Below are 26841 nucleotides of genomic sequence, written 5' to 3' on the forward strand. Positions count from 1 at the left end.
TATTCCTTGAAGTACGAGGATGGTTCTTACGGAGAGAAAAATTTAAAAAATTTGAATCTACTGTTAGGCGGAACAAAGTTCGCCAGGGCAGCTAGTAACTAATAACACTAAACATGATTTGAATCTTAACTAATTTACTCATATTTTAAGGGCTTTTTTGCACTCATTCGCATTAGTTTTTTTGTGCATTCATTTAATTCGGGTTTATAAGAATTCGTCAAAATACGAATCAAATGAGTGCACAAGCGCACGTACATTCTGAATGACGGCCACTTCGAATTGTTTTTTTTACGAAAAATAATACGAACCGAATATGAATAAGTGCACAAAAGCCCTAAGACTCAAAATCAGTTACCTCAGTGGTTTATGTTTAAAGTCTAGTATCGCACGATATCAAATAATACGGGCAAAGTGCTTCTAAAATCTGAAAGTAAAGGTTGTATGTAACTCATTAGACAAGATATAAAACAAAATCTATTTGTATTCATAAAACATTTTTATTTCAATAACAGCAGCGACAAAACAAATTAATATTACGAATATTTTGTAGTACAAAATATTCGTGTACCTAATGAATATCAAAGGCTATTATGATTAAAAATATAAAATTAACATAAGAATTTTTTTGACTCAATGTGGTAACTATAGTTAAAGACTAACGCTCATCGAGGGTTCTATAGTCAAATAAATGAATTATTGAAAAATTATTCCCTATTCGTTTTTTCCTGACCTGTGAACCCGTTTAGCTGCAGTAAACATTTATTTATAGAACTTTCAGACAAACTTAGGATACCTTTATCCAGTAGGTATAAATAATGTGCAAAACATTTTTGAGGTATTCAAACACTGATATACAAAAATAGTAAACATTAATCAAAAAATAACATTAGATATTTTAACACGATAATTTATTACAATATTATGTTAATCGGTAAGCGTTTTCTAAAGCAGCTGCAGGTCATGTATATGTATATTATTCAATAAATTACACACAGTTCAAATAAATATTGCATTTTTGTAATAACTTAGGTACTATTAGACTAAAGTTCACTAAAGTTTGAAAATACCATAAAATTACCATAAATAAAACATCGAACTTAGTCTAAGAGTTAATGTTAAATTAAAGGGCAATATTTCCTTTATAAGATCTCTTGACAACAACCAGTACATATAGCTTAAGTTATGAACTTATTCCACTAGTCCGTTCGTTCTTCCGCTGATATGAAGTCCAATGCAGCCGAGTTAATACAAAACCGTCTCTTGGTGGGCACCGGGCCATCATTGAACACGTGGCCCAGGTGAGCCGAGCATTTGGAGCATCGCACCTCAGTTCGCACCATACCTGGCCGTGTTAAAACCAGTAATATATTCGCCCCAACTTTAATTCCACACCCAAGTCCATTCACCACAAAGACATTTATTTACACATCACATTAAATATAGATAATGTCATGAATGCATCCGATATGAATTCCATCGTGTTCGTGTCGTGAGACTTGTGGGTAGAGTGACGTCGCAGCAGCGGCACCAGCGTCATCCGGTCGGCAGCCGTCCGTAAATGGAAAGGCGGGAAGGGACGAACGAATAAGGCATGGCGGGGAACGAGGGCAATGTTTATATTAATATCATGCACATTCCGAGTATGGTGTGATCAATGTTATAGGTTAATGGATGTGTATAGAAATCCAATTGGTGTATTAAATGTTTTCAGTATTTTTTATATCAAAAAGGAAGAAAATGTAATAAATAAAGTGCAGTTGCATAAAGTGTTATGCAAGGAAATAGGTTGGGCAACAGTGCACAGAATGTAATGAGAATCAGTGAATTGACCCATAAATTATTTTAAACTTGCACAAAGCATAAAAATAAATGTTAAGATTTAATTTATTGTTATGTGGTTATTATGTCAAAAATCAACCAACTTACGTTATTTGTGGAGGGCAGGATTGAATCGATGGGTAGTCAAAGGAATGGAAAGACAGAAAAAAATATTAAAATATATTAGCACCAAATTCAACTTCCCAACACCAATTTTAATTCCAGTAAGGGAAGTAATGATAAAAAGATTACCAGTATTTTAATAGATATGTATATGGAGAAAAAATGGAAAGTAAATCTTAGAGATTGTTACTGAAAATAAATATCTACATTACAAAGAAATATTAGGTGTAATTACACCTGGTCATAAAAATTAAATGGTGTAACTATCTGTACGATAGAATATACTAGCAAGTATTTTATAAAAACTAGTTATTATAGATATAGTTTCAAGTTGGAGGTTATGCAACAGTTAGTTATAAGACTCATAATGGATGCAGCATTATGCAGCCATATATGTCTATTGACAAGGGCATAATATAAAGGATAATTATTTTATACCATGTGTTACATAGTTTCTCAGACCACTCTGTATTCTTTCAACTAAACATGAAACATTCAGATACTAAAATTTTGTTTTTATAAATTTTGTTTATTTTTCATAATAAATAAATATATATAACTCCGAACAACATAACAAAACAATGAAATATTGAACTCAATATATAATATAATAATACAAGCATTGTTTCCCGAAAAAAGGTGTTATGAAATGCAGAATTCATGCTCAATGCAACCTTTTTAAATGCAAAAATAATATTGTGCAGTAACAACAGAAGAGACCAATCCAGTTTAAGGGACTCCACTATGGAGAATCACTTAAGCTACAGCATTGGTCAGAACTTAATATATATACATATATATTAATTTTAGTTATTATAGATGTATTCCGATTTTGACATAATTAATCGAAGTATTTGTGCCAAGTTATACACTCCTTGACTAAATTATTAGGCCTAAAATGAATGCTAGCAATTTTTTATCAATTTTAAGATAAAAAATTACCTATAAGACTGGATAGCACCACTTTTACATCTCTTTTAGTAAATTCCAGCTTATCTGAATTAGCACCAATGGTTTCTATACATCCATTATAAGAGCCCCTTATTTTTGCAGTTAGTTTAGTATCTGTTGCGACCTTGCACACATCTCAAGCTCAGGATTTATATGAATAGTCCATTATACAATGACATTGAACTGGGTTCCACATCAATAGACACAATAGATTAAACCAGACGATGCCAATGATTATACAAAAACGTGCACATAAATTATTGCTAGATAATGTCAAAGCATTTGAAAAAATCAAACTATTTTACATTATGTTAAACTGGTAAATTGCTGCACCCCTACTAAAGCAGATAATACAGTGGAACCTCTTTGACTCAAACCCCGTTAACTAGAAATCCTCTCTAAGGCTCGGTTGCTTCAATAAATTTTAACAGACATGTAACCGTTAAACATGGTGTTACAGACTAAAATATCAAAGAAAACCATTTTGACGAATGTATGTAACGATAACAAACGGTTTGAAACAACTGAGCCTAAGACAAAGAAATTCATTTCCTTCTGCTGAAGTACAACAAACCCTATAACTCGAATTATTTAGATGCTCTCTTACTCAAAGTGAATATGATTTCCCTGTAATGTGCTATTCATACATATCACACTGTATAACTCGAACTATACATTTTGCGGACTCTATATCTCGAAGAAGCAATATGTGAATTTTGGGGCCTCTGTAAATCGAAATTTTGTCTGTAAGACTCTTTGTCTCGAATTAGAAATGTTCTATAACCAATTCTAAGAAATCATTTAGCTTATGGGCGGGTTTTTTGTGTCCTATGGAAGTTCTCAATAACAACTATTGTTTAGGCTGACATACATAAATGTAAAAGCCTGCTAATAAAAGATATGTTTCATTGCATCATTGAAAGTGCCATTCATTACTTCTTGTGCTGCATAGAATGTTGATGTGCTAATTTATTCTCATTCTATTTCTATGAAATAAATCACTATAAATCGAATTTTTATTTTCTCGTGACAATGACTATAAGTCGAAATTGAGTAAGTAAAAACTCCTTATCTCGAAGTCCTTGATAAGTCAAACATTCGTTAACTTGAATTTTTTTAACTTACCCTTGAAATGCAACTTAGAGGCTCCACTGTATATTGAACACTGGCCTGTGACTCTAGTTCTCTTTCATCGGCGTGGATTTAGGTTTCAAAAATCCGGGGGAACCCTTTAATTTTTTCAGAGTAATAAACCAACAAAAACACATCTTTGCATTTCTGCTATGGGTACTGGGTGGTGATTCATCAAAACTAGTTCAGCATAAATAATTAGTTATTAAACTTTAGCCACTGATTATTATTTATTATAGATGATTATTGTACCAACTATGAAAGAATATAATTTATGCAATCCAAACAAATCCTTGTGAGTATATTAAAAATACATGAATAACAACAATATCCACAATACTGCAATCTAATAAATATAAAAAATATTATCTAGTACTATAAAGAACTGGCTGAAAAGACTGGCTTCCCATAGCACAGGGAATCCTAGTTTGGGGGCCAGGAACTTTGCATTGCTACTACCAGGGTTATGTACTTATATATACCTTGTAAATTTTTATCAAATAAAGATTATTATATATATTATTATATTATAAAGAAATAATAAATGATGATAGCTATCACAATATCTCATATGATATTATAGTGGTTTATTAAAAACATGATACATTGTATTGTAGCTGTTATTTGGTTTTCTATTATTACTATCTGTGATATGTGAAATGTTTATAGTAGGTATGTGAAGGTAGTGAAAAGCTTAATTTAGGAAACTAAAACATACCTGCGCTGGTATCCTGGTGTAAAGTAACTTTTTCTTTTGCAAGAACATCGTTGAAAGCAGGCCAGCCACAGCCAGAATCGTATTTGGTTTTGGAACTAAATAGGTCTTGTTTACAAACTATGCATACATATAAACCTTCTTCATAAAACTTGTTAAAACAACCTGAAAGTAATTAATTCTTCTTTATTTAGATTTTAAAATTGATGGAGCATGGATTTAGGCTTTTAAAAATACTGTGGGAACTCTTTGATTTTCTGGGATAAAAATAGTCTACGTATGGGCAAACTATCTTTGTGGCAATTAGTAGATAGAGTATGCCTGCCACTTTGTTAACGTGGACTTAAGGATTTTTAAATATTCTGTGGTCTATGTTGTACCCAAAATCAGTTAAATGTATTGATCGTGAAAAGCTAGCAGACAGTCAGACAGACATACTTCTGCATTTATATAAATAAATTAGGAGGTATGGATGATAAAAAATGTAAAAAGGCTTATTTACCAGTATAAGGTCTTTCAGTCCCAGCTTCTTGGGTAACGTGGTATTGGATTGGTGTAAGGCGTTTTTTTAGGGCTTCTTTATCTTCCATGGCTCTCCAGACTAATGCTAAAATTGTAACGCAATGTTGATAGATAAATAATATAAACACAGTGATTGCGTGTTCAACATTGGTCGTTAATAGGGCCAGCAAATTTTAAGTCTAGCCTACAAAGCTTACAGTTTTTCCAAAGATGGGTAAAGTGAGAACGTAATATTTAATATTAGACGTGTATTACCCGTTGTAAAGGTATTCTTCAACTGGACAGCTCTGTTCGTCCGCACCGCCTGCCTAAATATAGATATCGGCCGAAGTAGACCACGCATAACTCATGGCAATTTTGCAACGCAATAGTATTCACCTTATACCTCAATAAACTAAATAAAGATAAGATTACAATAATTTTATTATAGTTTGATATATATTTAATATATCTTCAAAAATCAAAACCTTGCTCATGTGACTGTGACAACTTGACAGTTGACAGAGTACATTGGTTGACAGTTTGACACCAACTTGATAAGAGTTAAGACAAGTGACAACCAAAGAGTATATAAACAATAGACAACCATATGACAACTGTTATTTTCATCTGGTTTTAAAGCTCTGGGTTCTAGCCTTTTTAAGCCTAGTAGTTTATCTATCATAAACCTAGCTTATGTTAGTGCGACCAGCGACAAGCACAGACATACAAGGCTATCTTGGCGCGTGGCGAAAATCAGAACTAACGTTGCCGTCAAGTGTCCCCTTTGACGGCACCCGACAGATCTGTGGTTGCACCCCCTTATGCCCTTTGTTCTCCAACAGCGCTCCCCTGTCAATGTCATTCAAGTGCCAAGAGAGCCTTGTCGCAGTTTATCTTTAAACACTTCTGACATCAAAAAGTTAAAATGGCGCGTAAAAATTAAATTTTACGCGTGATACACATTTTCGTTCGTTTTTGAGAATAACTAAGTAGGTACCTATACTTATAGATTCCATTAGAGCTAGCGCGCACCACGGTTTACTGTACGTTTTGTCCCCACAAAATCTGTGAACTATAGAACTACATGGAAGCGCGCGCACTGCGCAACGTATTTTGATAGATTTAAATTCAAATTTACGGATTTTAGAGCTCTTAGAGCTTATCAAATTCCCCTAGAGAAAGAAAAATTTAAAAAATGTCTTTCAGTACTTAGGTAAGTATTTATTTTTATCATAAGACTATAAGCTAGGTACTAAGAGATCATTAAAATAAAATAATAGATAGGTATTTTTTATCGGTTCATGCTCCCAGCTTGTGCTGTAAAGTAGATTGTGTACATGCCTGTACTTCCACACTCCATAGCACCTTATTTCGCAACATATTAATTCATAGGGGTAATCTTCGTTTTTTCTTGTCGCTGGCTTCTCTGCATTGTAAATATTTAAGTTTCTTAGATCATATTTTTTTGTTAAACTTAATTACGAGGATTAGAAAATTTAAGTTTCCTTACCGAAAGAGATTCCCTGCTCTTTTGCATTTGCATTAGTACGTATTCAGTGTCGTCTTGTTCTGAATCCACAAATGACGACTGTTCGCAAGTTTTTCGAAAGCTAGTTTCATCCTGAAGTAATCGTTGAAGCTAAAATTAAATTTCTTGACATGAAAAATGAAACGTTAAACGTGGTACCCTACGCTAGCGCTAACCGTACACGTACAAGCTTACCGGCCAAATTTGCAGAAGACTTGAAGCGGCGTCCAGTAAACTTGACATGTATGGCTATCAGAGTGCATGATGTCGTGCACACTTGACTGGACGCCGCTTCAAGTCCGCTGTAAACTTGACGGTAGATAAAGATCGTGTATGGGCAGGGCTACGTAGTGCCGTGGTTATCTTACACAATTGAGCGTGTTTTTCCCCACAGGAGTTAAACCTTCATGCCAAAGGTCAGTGGTAAGCTCTTCGGCCTGCGGTGTCATCCATTTTCGAAGACCACGCCGATTTCGTAATCGCCGTTCCGTAACCTAAAACAGCCAGGAATTGCACTTTATTGTCATAGAATGTATGTACCTAGCTAGGTATACCTATCAATATTAATTACTTAACAATAAAGTACAAAGTGCAGCGATGTATACTTAATAGCTTTTTATTAGAAAGTGCAATTCCTTGCTGTACTTATGTACATACTTAACTACTAATGGCAAATGCGTTCTCCTATTCGGGGTCGGGGGATTGATCCCAGGCATCTCTAACTTTTCGGAGTTATAGATAGGCGTAGAACGTTTTAAGCAATTGAATATAGCTACTTACTTACTTTGACGGTAAAGAAAAATATCGTGAGGAAACATGCATGACTGAGTTTTCTGCATAAGTTCTCGAAGGTTGTGTAAAGTCATTCTGTGAGAAGACCCGTGCTCATGTAGTGAGCCGATGATGAGTTGCTCATAATGATGATGATCATGAATATTTTGATAGGGAATTTAAAGTACATATATATATATCACTAACCTGAACGTCATGTGATGAATTAAAACATTTTTTACTGTCATTCATTTTAGAGATAGTATCAGAATTTTCATCCGCACCAAGACAACGTGTCACCAGTTTCTTCATGGAGTCCCAAATCATAACACACGGTAATGTTATGAAAAATATAACATTTAATATGAATTCCATCGATCTGAAAAAACCATTTTGGAAAAAAATTGTAAATATCTGCCTAGGACTGATGTAATAAGTATTAGTTATTACCTACCTATCTCTATTTGGTCATAAAGGTTGGACAAGGTTAAATACCTATCCGCAGAAAGAAGTGAGTACAGCGCTCTCTCTTTAACGTAATCCCATACCAACGATAGAGCCAGAAACCACAGCAGAGAGCATTCGTATTAGTGGTCAAGCTTCCGCAGTGTCTGCACCAATAGTTGCAGACCCCACGAGCCCACGCAGCGACATATCAACATAGTTGCTAACAAGGCGCACGGTCCGCTCCTTGGTATCCTCGTCGTCATAGACCACCCGTCGGTTGCGCCGAGAGCACTCGTAGTAGTGGTCCAGCTTCCGCGGTGTCTCTACCAATATTTGCAGACCCCACGAGCCCACGCAGCGACATATCAACATAGTTGCTAACAAGGCGCACGGTCCGCTCCTTGGTATCCTCTTCGTCATAGACCACCCGTCGGTTGCGCAGAGAGCACTCGTAGTAGTGGTCCAGCTTCCGCGGTGTCTGTACCAATAGTTGCAGACCCCACGAGCCCACGCAGCGACATATCAACATAGTTGCTAACAAGGCGCACGGTCCGCTTCTTGGTATCCTCGTCGTCATAGACCACCCGTCGGTTGCGCAGAGAGCACTCGTAGTAGTGGTCCAGCTTCCGCGGTGTCTGTACCAATAGTTGCAGACCCCACGAGCCCACGCAGCGACATATCAACTTACTTGCTAACAAGGCGCACGGTCCGCTCCTTGGTATCAGGGTGGACAGGCCATCCCTCGTCGTCATAGACCACCCGTCGGTTGCGCAGAGAGCACTCGTAGTAGTGGTCCAGCTTCCGCGGTGTCTGTACCAACAGTTGCAGACCCCACGAGCCCACGCAGCGACATATCAACATAGTTGCTAACAAGGCGCACGGTCCGCTCCTTGGTATCCTCGTCGTCATAGACCACCCGTCGGTTGCGCAGAGAGCACTCGTAGTAGTGGTCCAGCTTCCGCGGTGTTTGTACCAACAGTTGCAGACCCCACGAGCCCACGCAGCGACACATCAACATAGTTGCTAACAAGGCGCACGGTCCGCTCCTTGGTATCCTCGTCGTCATAGACCACCCGTCGGTTGCGCCGAGAGCACTCGTAGTAGTGGTCCAGCTTCCGCGGTGTCTGTACCAACAGTTGCAGACCCCACGAGCCCACGCAGCGACATATCAACTTACTTGCTAACAAGGCGCACGGTCCGCTCCTTGGTATCAGGGTGGACAGGCCATCCCTCGTCGTCATAGACCACCCGTCGGTTGCGCAGAGAGCACTCGTAGTAGTGGTCCAGCTTCCGCAGTGTCTGTACCAACAGTTGCAGACCCCACGAGCCCACGCAGCGACATATCAACTTACTTGCTAACAAGGCGCACGGTCCGCTCCTTGGTTTCAGGGTGGACAGGCCATCCCTCGTCGTCATAGACCACCCGTCGGTTGCGCAGAGAGCACTCGTAGTAGTGGTCTAGCTTCCGCGGTGTCTGTACCAATAGTTGCAGACCCCACGAGTCCACGCAGCGACATATCAACTTAACTTACTTGCTAACAAGGCGCACGGTCCGCTCCTTAGTATCAGGGTGGACAGGCCATTCCTCGGCGTCATAGACCACCCGTCGGTTGCGCAGAGAGCACTCGTAGTAGTGGTCCAGCTTCCGCGGTGTCTGTACCAATAGTTGCAGACCCCACGAGTCCACGCAGCGACATATCAACTTAACTTACTTGCTAACAAGGCGCACGGTCCGCTCCTTAGTATCAGGGTGGACAGGCCATCCCTCGGCGTCATAGACCACCCGTCGGTTGCGCAGAGAGCACTCGTAGTAGTGGTCCAGCTTCCGCGGTGTCTGTACCAATAGTTGCAGACCCCACGAGCCCACGCAGCGACATATCAATCCAACAAAAGCTTTCATGATACCTGATTGTTTAAAAAAAAATATTATTGATAAAATTTATTATCAAATCCATAGGCTCCATATTTACTAATAGACTTCTGACTGTTTGCTATAGCTTTACAGAGCCTATCCGTTTAATCGATTTTTACGAAATTTAGTAAACGGATAGGCTCTGTAAAGCTATAGCAAACAGTCATCAGAAGTCCATTAGTTAATAGTTTTGGTCTCACAAAATCAAACGGTTCCCACGGGATTTGAAGAAATTACGTAAATGCACATGGAGCAATTTGCAGGCACCTTCTACTTTGTACAGAGATAGCTTGCATGCTGGACACGGACATACTTATTATCCCGGGGAAAAACGAAGAAAATCAAAAGTTTCCACGGGATTTTTAAAAACTTAATTCTATAGTAGCGGAGTCTAATAAGTAATAACTAATAATCTACTTATACCAAATATTCCAATTTTCTGCATAAGTTAAATAGGTGCTTACCGAGATTCAATAAAGCTAAGAGAACTCCTACAATCGTGACAAAGAGGTTCAGCGTGACAACATCTGGATAGCAAACTGATCGTGCATGGCGTGTTTTTTGGTCCGGCGACAATCCTGCAGCCAAGAGCTGTGCCGATGTCATATCTCGACAAAGCAGTTTGGGGTCTTCAGCTAAGAAATGAAGGAACTCAATTTTAACTAAGTACAGGACCCCCGCCGTATGGAATTGTAGTGTAGCATCCGATCGGATGAACTGATTTCAATAATTTTTAGGGATCAAAAGGAAAAAAACCGGCCAAGTGCGAGTCAGGCTCGCGCAATGAGAGTTCCGTACTACAGTCGTATTTTTTCGACATAATGCAATATTATAATGCATAATTCAAAAACTATGATGCATAAAAATAAATAAAAATCTGTTTTAGAATATACAAGTGAAGACCTTTCATATGATACCCCACTTGATATAGTCACTCACTTCGAAAGTTGAAAATACTAATTATTAATTCATGACCACAATTTAATTTTTTTTGTGTGACCTAACCCTAAATTCACGGTTTTCAGATTTTTCCCCAAATGTCAGCTATAAGATCTACCTACCTGCCAAATTTCATGATTCTAGGTCAACGGGAAGTACCCTGTAGGTTTCTTGACAGACAGACAACAAAGTGATACTATAAGGGTTCCGTTTTTTTTTAGGTACGGAACCCTAAAAAGGAACTCTTACAGGGTCACTTCGTTGTCTGTCTGTCCGTATGTTTCTCTCTCTGTCGTGTCTGTCAAGAAACCTACAGGGTACTTCCCGTTGACCTAGAATCATGAAATTTGGCACGTAGGTAGGTCTTACAGCAAACATCAAGGGAAAAATCCGAAAACCGCGAATTTGTGGTTACATCGCAAAAAAAATTATAATATGTTCATGAATAAAATAATTAGTAGGTAAATAAGTATTTTCAACTTTGAAAGTAAGATTACTATACCAAGTGGGGTATCATATGAAAGAAATTTGTACATTCTAAAACAGATGTTTATTTATTTTTATGCTGACTGACTGATTGATCTATCAACGCACAGCTCAAAGTACTGGACGGATCGGGCTGAAATTTGGCATGCCGATAGCTAGTATGAGGTAGGCATCCGCTAAGAAAGGATTTTTGAAAATTCAACCCTTAAGGGGGTGGAATATGGGTTTGTAATTTGTGTAGTCCACGCGGATGAAGTCGCGGGCATGAACTAGTAAAAAATAAATAAGTTATTTTAGTGTGAGGGACATTATAAATTCAGATGTGTTATTATTACCCAAACACACACAGTCACAGTGCCAAACACAATAGCAACGATCGTCTCGTTTGATTCTCACGTCTCGGACAGCAACTGAATCATCATCGTCATTGACTAACACAACTGCAAGTATATCCACATTAATTTATGATTACACCTAAGTACTACTTATAGTATTTTTGTTTACCACGCACATCGTAGGGATTCGGCCAATGTTCCTCCTATACTTTGTCGGCCGCGCGTATTGAATGGATACATGTATATTGTATACCTACTAAGTACTAATGTACTCTAACCACGGAAAGAAGTTAGGTACTATAGAGCTCTCTCTGTTATATAATCCCAAGCAAATGAGCGAGCCAAAAACGAAACTATGTTTTTGAATCGAATTTCAAATGTTTGTTGAAAACATTTTCAAACTGAATTTCGAATGTTTTTTGAAAACATGTTTGTCATTTATTGGTGCCTCAAAATGGTTAAAGCCCACTGTGTTTTTCGCTCTGTCATTTGTATGGGATCACGTAACAGAGAGATCGGTATGCTAACTTCTTTCCATGGATAGAAGTATAGGTACATTAAGTGGCGGATTTGCCCTAAGGCCCAGTAGGCCCTGGCCTAGGGCGGCTTGATATTAGTGGCGGCCAATCGTGACAATCACTTTTTTTTTGTATTTAGTAACAAAAAATTCCATCATTCCCATCAACTCTTGGCTACGGAAATGATTAATGGATGTTGAGAAAGGGGCGGCTGGTACTTACAAAATGACCAGGGGCCTAGGGCGGCCAAGACTGCAAATCTGCCACTAGGTACATAGCTTTACAACGACTACGACGAGAGCTATCTTACACTACGACACTTACAACGGTAACAACTGACAGCGTCTCAAAATCAATAGTATTATACCGAAATCAGCGTACGAGGAATCAGTAGAAATAACATACTAGTGCAATTGGCGCTTTCAACAGAATTTTGTAAGGGTACGGTCAGGCGGAAGGTCTTGGTATGCTTGGGAGGCAAAATTACGGGATCGGCAACCGTCTCTTCTCTTTCATTGCTACTGTCGAACAACTCGGGACTGCATTCACGAGTCAAAACCCTAAAACGAGAAATTAAGTACGTTATAATTCATAAAATGTGACGTTTTTTCTGAAGTGGCAATGGGCAGGACAAATAGTTCAAAAAACGATGGACGTTGTGGTCTCGAGGGACTGGAATGGCAACCTCGCGAAAAATGAAAACGAGCATTGGAAAACCCCCACCTAGGTGGATATAGGACGACATCAAACGAGTCGCAGGAATCCGCTGGATTCAGGAGGCGTAAAACCGTGGTAAATGGAAGGCCCTTCAAGAAATCTAAGTCAAAAAGTGGACCTCTATCGGTTGATAATGATGATGATAATTAAGTTTGTTTTGAAATTCTCAGGAATGGATCCAAAATGTAAAACTATGATGTTACGGTACTTATAACCTACCTCATGCGTGCCGCTGCCAACCCAGTATTCGTAGCTTGAACAGTCAATATTGAACGAATTCTTCGAGTTGTGTCTGATACAATAGTTGTCAATCGGCCAAGAACTCTATGCAGAATTGTAAAAAGTTTTAAATTAAAAGAAAAAATATTTGGAACAAGGCCCCTAAGTACTGCTAACGGATGCATCAAAGATCAAAACAACTGTAATAAAAGCCCTATAAGTACGATATCCTGATGGTACGAGTAGATCAACGCCTGCGCACGCCCAAGAACGCACATAGCGCGCATCAAACTGTAGACGCTTCACTCAAGTTTCATAATATTATCTAAATATCGGATACTTTTGTTCTTCGCTTCGAATTGATTGGCCTTCAAAAGATTGATAAGAGATGCCTAACGACAATTTTGTAAGTGTTTAAGTTTATGGAACCTCTAAATAATCTACCCCACAAGTATAAGTTCATTATCGTCAGCGCTCGCCTCCAAGTCCATTTGAGTATAATGGGGTTTGGGGTGCGGTAATTTTAGATATCTGTCTGATCCTCGAGTTACTATTTTCAGGCTGTCTGTAACACCGCTCATTAATGCTCTTGTGGTTCTTACTATTACTTGACGATGACGCTGTAACAAAGTAAACACTGACGTGACGTAGAAACAACATTTTAAGGGGGTTTTTAAACAATATTCCATCATTATTTTTATTAACATTTTATTATTTTTATAAAATATAGGTAGGTACACTTTTTATCAGCTTGGTGTTCATCACAAACAAAATGAGTATTTCTTTATCACCTGTTCATTTGGAGACGCTGTATTAAAATCAGAAGAATTTTCATCTCGTTTGTTGATTTCTTTAGGGTCATCCAATACTACAACGTCATCCACAGGTACAATTACAAATTCACCAGTTTTACCTGTATACAAAAGATTCAATCAACTTTAAAATGTATGTACCAGTGTACCATTCTAAAGAATTTCTTTTAGACTTTTACCTTTAAAACCATTTTCATGATCATGTTTCAAAGGTACAACTAAACGTAAATCTGTTAAAGGAAGCATAAATTCCTCTCTCGCTAGAAATTCAGCTGGCTTATATTGAAAATTAACGTCTTGATTTGACCACTCTGGATTTGCAGTATTTAAGCTGAAATATCAAAAAAATCATTACCTACTGATCATTTAGTTTAAGACAGCTGTTACTGAAGCAATTAATAAATAATAGAAGCACAAAAAATAGATTAATTAGGCATCATCGATCAAAAAGATACTAGGTACCTCACTGATTCATCTTTTGTAAGGTCATTCCATAAAGTCTTTCCCTCAGGAGTACTTAGTTTTTCAAACAGCTGCACTTGAGCACTGTACCATAAATCAGGGACTCCGATTTCGTAAATTACAAAGTCTTTTTTCGCACCTTTATTTTGCAAACCATCCTCTAGATTTTTTTTATGAAGTTTGTTATTCATTTCATTAGATTTAGCCCTGTATATTTCCGAAGTCACAAATCTCGATACTTCTTCACCTTTATAACCGTTTAAATTAATCTTTTTTGTGACGTTATTCACCAGATCTTTTACAAAATCATTATTAACATCATTACTTTTATGGACAGCATCAAGTAGGGGTTCGTTGTCTTCATATATGATCGCATCTGATTTTTCTTCATTAATTTTATGGGAAGGTTGTTTATAAATGGTTTTATCATAAACTTGATGCAGTTTCTGGGGTGAAAACTCCGTAGGTGTCCATCTTCCTAAATTAAATTCATAATCTTTTATATTATGCCTCTTTCGGCGTCGGCTTAGCGAAGACTCATTAATTTTCGGATATAAGTAGTCATGATCTATGTGAAAACAAATTCTAGTCAACATAGAATATTTTTAGTGGTGGAATACACAAAGCTGACCGCCAACCTTCGCTAGTCGGAGAGGCACGCAAAGAAAAAGAAGAAGAAGAAAATCGAAATATTTTCAAAACACCAAAAACTAGGTAGGTACTGTGGATCAAGATGAAAGAATTTTTGTTGGTAGTTTTGGAGATCACCTCCTACATCCAAACTTACAAACTTTACAACTTTACCTCTTTATAATATTAGTGGAATAGGTACGATTGAAGTGAGTGATAACGAGTGTTAGGGCCGGTTGTTTCAACCAATTTTGACGGACACGTAACATTTAAATATGGCGCTAACGAACGTTAATCAAAAAAAGCGTTGCTTCACCATTTGCTTGCGCTAACGATCGTTAAAAAGTTACGTTTACGTTAACCAGTGCTGGAGCCATTGGTGATCGTCAAATCAGTTCGTAACTTCGTACTGTACTTCATACAAGCGGCTTATTTTCTATTAATTTATAAACTATGGAATCTTTATTCAATACTTTCAATGGTAGTTTTTTCGAAAATGAAAGAGAAGTACTAAGAAAGAAAAAAGTTTTTAAAAAGCGAATTTTCAATTATGAATTATTCGAAGAAGATGAATTTATAGATAGATTCCGAGTTTCGAAGGAAGTTGCAATATTCATAACGAATTTAATAGAAAGTGAAATAAAAAGAGATACGGATAAGTAAGTTAATTTTTGTAAACTTATACCTAACCTATTCTGTTGTATTGTATAGGTACTTACCTACCAGCTTGTAATTTCTTTATTCCTTTCAAATCACGATATAACCTACCTACCTAAGGTACCTATCTACTACATTTTAACATTGTTTCAGAAATCGCGCAGTAAAACCAATAGATCAGGTCCTTGTTACCCTCCAATATTATGCCTCAGGATCCTTTATGAGATGTGTTGGTGATATGGCTGGGCTTCATAAAACGACAGTGTGTAGAATAATACATAGAGTAACACTTGCTATTGCAAAATTACGCCCCCAGTACATATATATGCCAAGGACTGAACAAGAAATGCAAAACGTTGTTACAAAGTTTTGTAACATAGCCAGCTTTCCGAAAGTAATAGGTGCCATTGATTGCACCCACATAAATATTTTATCTCCAGGTTAGTAACATGGTACTCATACCTGCCTTTCATGTTCTCTACATTTTCATTAGGTACTTATACAATTTTAAAAATTCATAACTTTCCATTGACTTTAATTACCTACCTAATATAAAATTTATTCAATTTAGGTGGTGATAATGCTGAAGACTTTAGAAACAGGAAGGGCGTATTCTCCTTTAATGTTCAAGTCATTGGAGATGCGGGGTTATGTATAAGGAATATAGTTGCAAGATGGCCAGGATCCGCACATGATAGCCATATATTCAATAGTTCCAATATTAAATATAGAATTGAGTCCGGGGAGTTCAACGGGCTGTGACTTCTCGGAGATTCGGGTTATGCTTTAAAACCATACCTGCTATGAATTATATAATTATATTTTGCAGGTTTATAACTTTACCTATGGATGTGAAATATGGTGATGGACTAATATCATGGACCTATACTAACATTCAGTATTTTTAGTATATAGGTTTCTTACTAATTGCATTCTTTTGGTGGACAAATAACCAATTTGACAAAAATAATAAGCATTTATTAACTGAATTACACTTAAGTACTTACAATATTCATTTTAACTACTGAAATATTAAAAAAAACATTTTTAAATTAAAACTAAAGTAAACACAATAATTTTTACTTAATTAAATACTTAATTAAACACACAAATTGTTTTATTTTATCATTTTACTTTCTTTTCTTATAGAATCACTTCACTGTCATGACCCCGGAATCAAAACTAGGGTACTTTCCATAAACCTAGTATCATGAATTTTGGCAGAATAGCAATGTCTTATAGCACAAGTACCTAAAGGGAAAATCTAGTGCTATCCTTTTCAGCATGGATAGCAATATACTAGCTGATACCCGCGACGTCGACCGCGTGGGTTTAGATTTTTTAAAATCCTTCACCTTTCTACTGACGTATTGCAAGGCATCGCCAAGGTCTGCACCTGTACCTACGTAGTCGAAATTCCACGGATACGTATGAAGCGATTTTCCTCTTCCTTTCCTTTCCTTTCCTTTTTATTTCCTTATTTAATATTGAAACTTCAGGTATATCTTCAGTTTTTTGGACACCAATCTGTAAATAGTAAATAGAAACAAATTATATTTTAGTATCCTTTATACACCAGTATCTATAATTTTTATAAGAATTAATTTTTGCCTGCATCATCTTTCACTGCTTTTAGGTTTCTAATATCTCTAGTTTTGCCCAGATAAAAGTACTTATCTTATTTTCTGTGATGTAAGTTATCTCTAAAGTGAAAATAGTCAAAATCAATCTTGCAAATGAGCAGTGAAAAGAGAAATAAACACATACAACATCAGGTATTTATAGTGTTAGTAAGGATTATAAGTTTTTATAAAAGAGCAGTGAAATAGAATTTCCTTACTTGAGAATCATCATCAATTGTGCTAGCCAGCCCATCCATTGATACTGGCATAACTGACCTTAGCCAGTCTGTGTCTGCATCAGCAGGAGGTGGAGGCGGACCACCCCCTGTTTTAAACCTCTCTTGCCTCTGTTTGCTTGCATCCTAAAAATCAATACATAAAGTAAATATGCTATAAAGTACCTACAATATAAAATGTCTGATCTTGTCTTGTTTACAACAGGTTTAAGACAACATACTTTACGAGCATTCCGCTTCATATTATCAAATTTAGCTTGGAGCTGTTTAAGGGTTCGTGGGTTCTCTGACAGGGCATTAAACTCCGCATGTATGGCGTTCCATGCCTTCTTTTTTTGCACATTGTTACAATTATCTGTTTTTTTGTTGAACAATACAGCTTGGTATTTATCTATCAAGTTCTTGAACCGCGCCTTCTCTTCTTTTGAAAAGTTTAATGAACGTTCTCTGAAAGTAATTGAGTCACGTAAATTCATGTCACTTTCAACTATCTCTCAATGAAATATACTTTGTACATATACAATTGATGCAATATTATACCAAATAATAACTTACTTTGGTGAAAAAGTCTCAATTTTTTCGAAAAACACAAAAATTAATAAATACCGCGAATTAAATAACCCTTATCAAAGTTGTCAAACTTGACAGAATCGGTGACAGAATGCTCGAATGACATTGTTTTCATCAATGTTGCTACTACTAAAAATATTCCCCATAAGACATTAGGCCAAACTAGGCTTTCGCTTACAGGCAACCCGAATAACAATGACGAACTGTTTTTTTTACAATGAAGCAACGCTCCAAAATTAACAGATGTTAAAGTTCGTCTGTAACTGTTAAATTTTAACGAACGTATCTTACGAAGACCAATGGTTTGAAACAACCGGCCCTTAGTGATGAAAACTCACACTTTATTATTTAAGAAGTTACGATTCTAGGCAAGAAATAGTCTAAATACCTATACCTATAATAGAAAAAGGTGACTGACTGACTGACTGATCTATCAACGCACAGCTCAAACTGCTAAAGGATGAAGCTGAAATTTGGCAAGCAGATAGCTATTATGACGTAGGTAGGCATCTGCTAAGAAAGGATTTTTGATTTTTTTTAGGTGTTTGAAATTTATGTACTTCACGCGGACGAAGTCGCGGGCATAAGCTAGTTTAGCATCAATAGGTACTTAATAGAAGTCATTGGTATAAGCCTACAGGTTATTCTTAAATTTTTTAGGTAAACGGATCTTCGGTCAGGCCAGACATTTTATTCATATCTCATACTTATCTGCCTGTTTCGCTCGTGCATACTTTCCAATATCACGTTCCACAAAAACTGGTTTTCGAACGACGGCATTGCGAGGGGACGGGGAGAGAGCGAAGCCGCGCGAGCCAGCGCGAGGCGGCGCGAGGCCGGTCACCGCACTGGACCAGTGAGCGGACTCTGCTTTTTACCTCGACACGTTTGTACTTTTGTTGATTTGCGATACTCAAATGTACAATATAATGTACACAGTCCACGGATGTAAGACCACGAAGCTCGAAGATTAATTTTGTGTACCTAACTAGTGTGTTATTAGATTTATTTCTTAAACAGTGTACCTACCTACTGTATAATAGTTGTAGTGTATGTAGCAGGCCGTCTTTCTTTGCAACAATGGAAACTTTTATAGAAGGCGTTCGATTGCACCCCTGTTTATGGAACCCGATGCATCCCGAATACCGCGAAGTGCACGTCAAAGATGAAGCTTGGCAACGAGTAGTAGACCGTTATAACAACAAATCTATACCTAATAGTAAGTCAGAAATTAGAATATTATAATGTTAAGTAAGTATATAGAATAATCCAGAGGCACAAGGCAAATAAAATATGGATATTAAAATATATAGGTAGGTTTAGGTACTACTAAAGACGTGAAAGGTACCTACCTAAAGTAGAATCAATAATCCACTGGATAAAACTGACAGGTCCTAATGTCACTTTGGATGAAGAAGAGGGTTCCGTTCTGTACCCGAAGAGTGCTAACGGGACCATACTAAGCCTCCGCTGTCAGTTCGTCCGTCCGTCTGTCAGTGGGCTGTATCTCGTGATCCGTAATGTTAGTAGGAGAGTTGAATTTTTTACAGAATGTTTTATTATTTTTTTCTATTGTCGCTATAACAACAAATAATAAAAATTTCAAAATAGTCGCCATGAAACATTAAAAAAAATTAACAGTTTCATTAAACAGTATTAGTTCTTGTAACTACGATGGTGCGGAACCCTACGTGTGAGAGTCTGACTCGCACACCCCGGTTTTATAACTTTCAACATTTGTACAAAAGCTATACTTAAGTAGGTATAATAGGTAGATAGCTAAAATATGTGTAGCGTACCTACGTATACGTGACTTATAAGTTATGATCTTTTTGCTAAATAAACTAGTTTAACTTACTCTCGCACCTTTTTTTAAAACAACCCTCAAATTATTTTGTTTCGATTTTGTTAGCCCACTTTATGAACTGTGATGAGTGATGACTGTGACTCACTCATTTATTAACATTTAGTCCAGTCTATGCATTATGTATTTACAAATTATGTAGGTATACACAAACTATGTATTTCTCATTGTAACTTTGAACTTTTTTGTTCTTTTTGAGAAAATAAATGTCGTTAAATCTAAGTAGGTATTTAAATAACTAAATTATTAAGTACAAAAAATACATTTTATTTTTTTCCAATCCAAGATACGTACCTACAGCTTGATCTATCTACAAGAAATTTTCAACTTTCAGTACAAGTCGCGAAAACAGAATGGAAGAAACTACGAGATAACCATCGCGACGCGCTAAAGAGAGCCAAGCTTGGGAAAAATAAACTACTACCAGCTCAAATCACTACTTGGAAATATGCTAAAGCTATGCAGTTTCTAGAACCACACATGAAGTATCGAATTACAGAAAATATAGAGTTTGAAGCCCCTTCGGGTGTAAGTGGCAGCGCAAAGAATTCAGAACATGACGTTACAACTACTGACAAAGCTGAAAATGTTTCCATTAACGGTCACGTATCTAAAAAAAGGTGTGTAGAATGTAAAAGTGATCTCCGTCATGAAGGAGAAGCTCTCGAGTCTTTCTTCAATTGTATACTTCAGACTACAAAAACCATGCCTCTGTGGATGCAAACTCAAGTGAAGAAGAAAATATTCGCGGTCATCATAGAAGCAGAAGAATACCTATCTGGACAAGGACAGGAGCAAGGCCCTAGAGAACAACACGAGGCCCTGGTACCTATCGAAAAGAAGATAAAAACTGAAATTTACAACGAGGATAGCTGTGATAACGAATATTCCTAATACTAATAATTAATTAATATTCTTATGATTCTTAAATCCTAATGAAAAGCTAGGTACCTACTATGTAGAACCTTACTGAATAGGTATATAGGTCCTACATCCAACCGATTTTTAATTTTCTTTAATAGGTTACGAATATAGTTTTTAATAGTGGTTACATTTTCGGAAGTGGAAAATTTATGGGAAGATCTATCAAGAGAATCGAAAAGACTGTTAATTTTAAGGCATAGAACGTACAAACAAGAAATGCAGTTTAATTATAAGATGGCTTTTCTTACATGGTTTTCAATTAATTACCCAGCCCTACCCAGTTTCCTTTAAATCTGTACCTACCTATTTAACTAAATGTAGGCAGTTATTTAAATTGCAGGCCCCATGCAAACCTATAGATTTGCTAGGTTTTTACGGTTCCGTACCTCAAAAGGAAAAAACGGAACCCTTATAGGATCACTTTGTTGTTTGTCTGTCAAGAAACCTACAGGATACTTCCCGTTGACCTAGAATCATGAAAGGCAGGTAGGTAGGTCTTATAGCAGACATATGGGGGAAAATCTCAATACCGTGAATTTGTGACATCACACAAAAAAAAATTGTGGCCATGAACTAATAATATTAGTGTAAGATAACTAAGTATATCAAAAGGGGTATCATATGAAAGGGCTTCACTTGTGCATTCTAAAACAGATTTTTGTTTATTCTTATGCATGATAGTTTTTTATTGATCATGCAAAATGTCGAATAAATACGACTGTAGTACGGAACCCTCGGTGCGTGAACCTGACTCGCACTTGGCCGGTTTTTAATGATTCATCCAGGTATCTCAACCAACTGGTACAGTTCTCACTACGTACAATACCCGGCAGGAAATAATGTACCTACATCGATCTTTAGAAAGAGATAGCGGTTTTGTAGAGCGCTGTCTCTGTCGCTGAGATCGATAAAACGTCACATAGGTAGGTGACAGAGATAACGCTCTACGAAGCCGAACTCTCTTTCTAAAGATCGATTCCTGCCAGATACTGAAAGTAGGTAAGCCATCTAAAAACCTCTTCAAGAAATGAAAAAAATTAAATAAATGATAATTATAGTTCGCGACAGGTCCAGATGGCAATCGGGGTGGGGACGCCACGCACACCCGCACCGGGGCGTCCCCACCCCGATTGCCATCTCGACCTGTCGCGCACTATAGGTTAGGTCAAATAAGATAGGTAGGGTACATACCAAAATAATTATTACGTGAGGCAACTTTTGCTTTCGCTGTAATTGTATGTAATGGTTGCTTTGGATCTCGTATCTTGAATGAATAGCTGTGGCGGCCGCGGTCATCGCGATCGAGTTTGAATAAAGAACCAAAACCAATACTGGCTGACCAGTCTTCATCTCGTCTTCCAGATTGTAAGTCGCGTTGTATACGCTTCTGAAAAAATGACCAATTATATTTTTAAATACCGATTGGGTACCTGGCTAGTTACCACCCTATCGGCAAAGCCGTGTCGCCAAGCGATTTAGCGTTCCAGTACGATGCCACGTAGAAACTAGAAACCGATAAGGGGTATGCTGGCTAAATAAATGTACCATGCCTCTTGCAAGTTAGCTCTGTCTGTCTGTCTCGTTTTATTTAAACTTAAGTCTGAGCGAAGTCAAAGTGCGCTCTCTAGATCTCAGCCTAAGTTTCTAAATCCTAGTAAGTAGTAAGTCACCGCTCAAATTGAAAAAACCTAAATTAAACTCACACTCTCGTTAGTTCCAATCCTAATTGATTTTTTGTCGAAGGTTTTTGCAATAACTCCTCTCACCGTCTAAAACATAATATTATCATCAGTAGATATAATTCTTTTGGTAAAACTAAAATAAATAATATTTATACCCATGCCAAATTACAGATTTCTAGCACTAATAGTCTCTGAGATTAACCGAGGACGGACGGACAGACGGACGGACATGGCGAAACTATAAGGGTTCCTTGTTTACTACGGAACCCTAAAAATAAACAGACTCGACAGGTCGAGGTGGCAATCGGGGTATGAGGCGGGGGAACGCCGCGCACTATCTCGCACCGGGTTAGCGTGGGGGCTGTGCGGTTGTGCGAGGCGTCCCTACCCCGATTGCAATCTCGAGCTGTCGTATATTCATTCTACCAACTTCGGTGGTCTAAGGTCTTTCGAAGTTTACCTTTCTATACTCGAAGAGCACGTGGCGTCGGTCACGGTTATTATTATTTGTCACTAACATCGTCAACAGCATTTTATGAAAATGAAATTCTAAGTAGGTGAAAATAGATGAAATTCGTTGTGGGTTGAGATCATAGTAAACTTGTGGCCTTCTAACAACGGTTTAGAATACTTAGCTAATCCAGATTAAAAATCAAACTTACTTAGGAAACATTACCTACTTATTAGGAGATATACTTGTAGGAGAAGGAGACAAAGTATAAGAAGTTATACAAAGAAGTAAGAAAGAATGTTTTCTTTCTTTGTATAACTTCTGTTGTTGTAGTAAGTATGTTTACTTACATCGATTCTCCGTAACTTATAAGCTTGAAATGGTGCCTTTCGCCGCAGCCTTAAAACGTATGGATTCAGTAGACGGATCCGCTTCCTGTTGACTCCCAGAACATGTTCAATTGGAATATATTCGTCTCCAGAAGCTTGCTAATTCACAATAAAGTAAGTCAATAAGCATAAAAGGTAGTGAGTAAAGTCAGGTGATAAATTAGTGTCACGTAAGAAAATCACCGGACGACAGTTTGGCATGTCTGCGCATGGGTATATAGGTTTGTAAATTGCTGCCCGAAAGGGTAACAAATGGATCGACTAAAGGAACCAATGCGCGGCTGCATAGACAATCCCGCCGTGTGCGTCATCGCTACCCTCATTTCGTACCACCAAATAGATCCGATAAATTAATTACCCATTATAGGTCAGAGGCCTTTTTACTTGACGTCAACTGTAGTTATACTTTTTTATATACCTCACTGTCTCGTTAGTCTAGTGGTTAGCAAGTTCGACTACGGATGACAAGCTCCCAGGTTCGATTCCCGGGTCGGGCCGAGATTAGCTGTATTGGATACAAATTCTCAGTACTAGCCCATAGTTAGGAAGTTAGCGGTGCGGTCGGAGAGCACGTAGAGCCGTCGTCATGCCCCTGATTTCTTGTCGGATTTCAGTCCCATCGGACTATGAGAGTACCTAAAGGAATAGAGAGTACGTGCCTATGAAATGCGTGCACACTTGTGCACTATAATATATATTCCATGCCGATGGCTAATTTGTATGGAGATTGGCCGCAGTTTTAGAAAAACGTAAAATATACTGACGTCTGGTTCGCTCGACATTTTGATTGTCATTGCCAATTTCTGCTTGCAGTCTTGCAAAGCGTTATGTTTAAAGAGCTCCTCTCGTTGAAAACGTGTCGTCTCGTCTGATGGAAAACCTTCTTCCTTTAAAAAATATTATTAAGATCTATCGAAACTGCCCTCAAAATCAAAAATAACATCAATGAGTCACATTTCACGTTAAAGTTACCTCGTTAAAGACATACTCCGCGACAGGTTGAGATGGCAATCGGGGTATGAGGCCACACACCCGCGCTCGCCCGCACCGGGTCAGTGCGGGGCGTTCCCTCCCAGATTGCCATCTCGACCTGTCGCGTACTATACATAAAATGCCTACCTATACCTATCTTAATTCTTACGCATTTTCAATTTTCACAACTAACATTGAACCTACTAGTGTTTGAGTCTTAACTACAATTATAAGCAACTAGATGAAGCCCGCGATTTCGTTTAGGTGGATTTGTGTTCTAAAATTCCGTGGAAACTGATTTTCCAGGACAAAAAATCGCCAAGGTCCGTTCCTGGGATGCAAGCTATCTCGGTTATTCTCGATACGGTCGGTATTAAAATCGGTTAACGGATGGGCCGTGAAAAGCTAGCAGACAGACAGATAGTTACTTTCGCATTTACAATATTAGTAGATATGGGTACTTACGGGTATTTCACATTTAATCATGACAGCTCTAACTCCCAACTGAGAGTTTTCATTTTGTAGGAAATTTGAATTATCATCCACATTAAGAGTACACATTGTAGTTAGTTTTAATAAAATTATAAATAATAGAAACTCTGAAATCAAAGTACGAGCTCAGAATACGTACAATAATATATGGGTACAACAGTACCAAAATGATAAACTACTTATATCCATAGATACCGCTGTTACCCATTGGGCTACTTACTAGTGGCGGGCCAAACGCGACCACTAGTGGTCAAGTCTGAGACGGAGCCACCAGTCGCAGACACAGGAGGCTGGTTGCAGCCACTAGTCGCAGCCACCAATGGCTAGAATCCATCGCTCCTTTACCACAGCATTCGACAGGAATCGGACGTGTTTGTGCGTGTGAAATGGAAATTCTCTTGATTTTATACATCGTGTCTGCAAATACTCGGTACGGTACTCGGCGACTGTGTTCGAATGTGCTCGGAAGACTGCGACAAAACGCGGCCATAGTAGCGAGCGCTGATCACTTCCGTTGCTTGTGGCACGCACGCGGCCACTTAAACGCGTAGTTTGCGCCGATACCATACAAAATGTATGAGAAATCTCGTTTGCAACTTGTGACGGCCATCGTCAACAGTACCTAAGTGTGCGGCAACCCACAAGTTCAATATACATACCTATTACACTTATTGCCATAATATTTGTTAAGGATATTGTTTATTGTTACAAAAACAATAATTTCATCTGAAGTAAAGGTTAATTAATTGAAAGACAGAATTTAAAATCAATTTTCCAATTTTCTCATTGAATTTCCTTGCACAGAGAAATATATTCTCTGTGAAGGAAATTATTGCATATGCAAGACATTAATCAAAATATCAAAAAGCGTAGTGATTATATAGGTACTCTTTGTATCAAAATGCTCTCATTTGAAATCACCTATTGAAATAGTCTATTTTTTTAAGGTTCTATATACAAAATTCTCATATTTTAGGCTCTTTTGATTCGATTAACTACATAATATAATGCATTGAGAACGCACTCGCCATATTTGCAAAGAGTATATACTAAAAGCAATAGTCAGAAAAGCAGGTTAAATTTAACTAATTTTATAAGTTATTAAATAAAATGTTCCCTCATATAAAGCTTGCACGAGGATATAGATCACAACGCGTAGAGGCTTTTCGAGAGATTTAATCTTTATAATAACCTAACAGCAATATTAACTTGATTAGGGCACAATTGCTATTGTAACCGCTTAATCAAAATATCGACCTAAACACAAAAGTATTTAATAGTCGTTGAGTCTCGAGTCGGAACGAGACTGCCTTAAAAACCTTCAAACACTGGTATTTATACAAATCGATTCAAGATGGCTCCCCGCCACAGATCGCGTGACATCGGATGAGTCAAATATTGTCCAATTCATTTAACTAACTTCAATAAGCTAACAATAATTACTACGCATCGAGACCAATAATTAATCTATGTTACTACGTTTGTTTATTTGCTCTATGTGTCAAATCCAAGGTCAACTACCGTATAAAAATACCTTAAAAAATACGGTCAGACATATGACACTAGTCACTACGGTTTACCCCAAAAAATATGTATGTATTCCTATGTCGATGGTTTACCCTTATAACAAAGAGTAATCACTACGTTTTACTTATAAGTTAAACCCATAGGTGTACTACGTAGTAGTACTTGCAAATTCTTTGAATACTTCCAAATTCTTTGGAAAAACCATACTTTTGACATGAAAGTTCACACATACAGCAAATATGGCAATTGCGTTCTCAAATTACATGCACTATAACAGAATCTATTGCATCAAACTCCATAACCTTGGAAACACATAGTTGGTCGAAATGGCAATCGGGGTGGGGACGCCCCGCACAGTCCAGCGCTAACCCGGTGCGGGATAGCGCGAGTGACGTGCAGGTGTGCGCGTCGTCCCTCCGCCTTAATACCCCGATTGC

General features: G+C 37.6%; 2 protein-coding genes and 1 long non-coding RNA gene across 7 annotated transcripts; all 3 read right to left on the reverse strand.

The window, feature by feature from the left end:
* Positions 1 to 477: 477 nt before the first annotated feature.
* SelR (methionine sulfoxide reductase SelR) lies at positions 478 to 5757 on the reverse strand. Of its 4 annotated transcripts, XR_011236672.1 has the most exons (5): positions 5516 to 5757; positions 5241 to 5345; positions 4742 to 4903; positions 3500 to 3617; positions 1201 to 1342 (listed from the first exon to the last, which is right to left on the reverse strand). XR_011236672.1 is itself a non-coding variant. In XM_034985210.2 (4 exons), the coding sequence occupies exons 1-4, from the start codon at positions 5601 to 5603 to the stop codon at positions 1197 to 1199; spliced, it is 537 nt and encodes a 178-aa protein (XP_034841101.1). In that variant the 5' UTR covers positions 5604 to 5757; the 3' UTR covers positions 478 to 1196. The 4 variants fall into 4 exon arrangements, 3 of the variants coding, with proteins under 3 accessions (XP_034841101.1, XP_034841102.1, XP_069354324.1); XM_034985210.2 differs by lacking the exon at positions 3500 to 3617 and having other exon boundaries at positions 478 to 1378; XM_034985211.2 differs by lacking the exon at positions 3500 to 3617 and having other exon boundaries at positions 478 to 1342; positions 5516 to 5755.
* A 777-nt stretch (positions 5758 to 6534) lies between these two features.
* LOC117981997 (uncharacterized) lies at positions 6535 to 25095 on the reverse strand. Its single transcript, XM_069498446.1, has 20 exons — positions 24851 to 25095; positions 24178 to 24300; positions 23375 to 23512; positions 22595 to 22660; positions 22083 to 22278; positions 20544 to 20547; positions 19970 to 20019; positions 14389 to 14956; positions 14106 to 14257; positions 13906 to 14027; positions 13559 to 13734; positions 13115 to 13219; positions 12584 to 12738; positions 11661 to 11765; positions 10365 to 10535; positions 9701 to 9893; positions 7749 to 7920; positions 7139 to 7264; positions 6753 to 6881; positions 6535 to 6668 (listed from the first exon to the last, which is right to left on the reverse strand). Exons 1-20 carry the CDS (start codon positions 24944 to 24946, stop codon positions 6624 to 6626), a joined length of 2892 nt encoding a protein of 963 aa, XP_069354547.1. The 5' UTR covers positions 24947 to 25095; the 3' UTR covers positions 6535 to 6623.
* Positions 16712 to 18422, reverse strand: LOC138402263 (uncharacterized). 2 transcript variants are annotated; one of them, XR_011236678.1, is made up of 4 exons: positions 18089 to 18422; positions 17755 to 17980; positions 17516 to 17659; positions 16712 to 17202 (listed from the first exon to the last, which is right to left on the reverse strand). It is a non-coding gene; the product is annotated as an uncharacterized lncRNA (long non-coding RNA). The 2 variants fall into 2 exon arrangements; XR_011236677.1 differs by having other exon boundaries at positions 17755 to 18422.
* Positions 25096 to 26841: the final 1746 nt, after the last annotated feature.

This window comes from Maniola hyperantus, chromosome 4, assembly GCF_902806685.2.
Source record: "Maniola hyperantus chromosome 4, iAphHyp1.2, whole genome shotgun sequence".
Lineage (NCBI taxonomy): Eukaryota > Metazoa > Arthropoda > Insecta > Lepidoptera > Nymphalidae > Maniola > Maniola hyperantus.

What these genes read in the sequence shown, in the direction of transcription:
- SelR (XM_034985210.2), bottom strand. Translation starts at nt 5,603, where the DNA reads ATGCGTGGTCTACTTCGGCCGATATCTATATTTAGGCAGGCGGTGCGG. An exon ending in GAAGAATACCTTTACAACGG is followed by an intron (nt 5,346 to 5,515) that starts GTAATACACGTC and finishes TTACAATTTTAG; the next exon opens with CATTAGTCTGGAGAGCCATG. An exon ending in ACACCAGGATACCAGCGCAG is followed by an intron (nt 1,379 to 4,741) that starts GTATGTTTTAGT and finishes GTGGAATTAAAG; the next exon opens with TTGGGGCGAATATATTACTG.
- LOC117981997 (XM_069498446.1), bottom strand. Translation starts at nt 24,946, where the DNA reads ATGTGTACTCTTAATGTGGATGATAATTCAAATTTCCTACAAAATGAA. An exon ending in AAATGTCGAGCGAACCAGAC is followed by an intron (nt 23,513 to 24,177) that starts GTCAGTATATTT and finishes ATTGTGAATTAG; the next exon opens with CAAGCTTCTGGAGACGAATA. An exon ending in ATTCATCACATGACGTTCAG is followed by an intron (nt 7,265 to 7,748) that starts GTTAGTGATATA and finishes TGGCTGTTTTAG; the next exon opens with GTTACGGAACGGCGATTACG.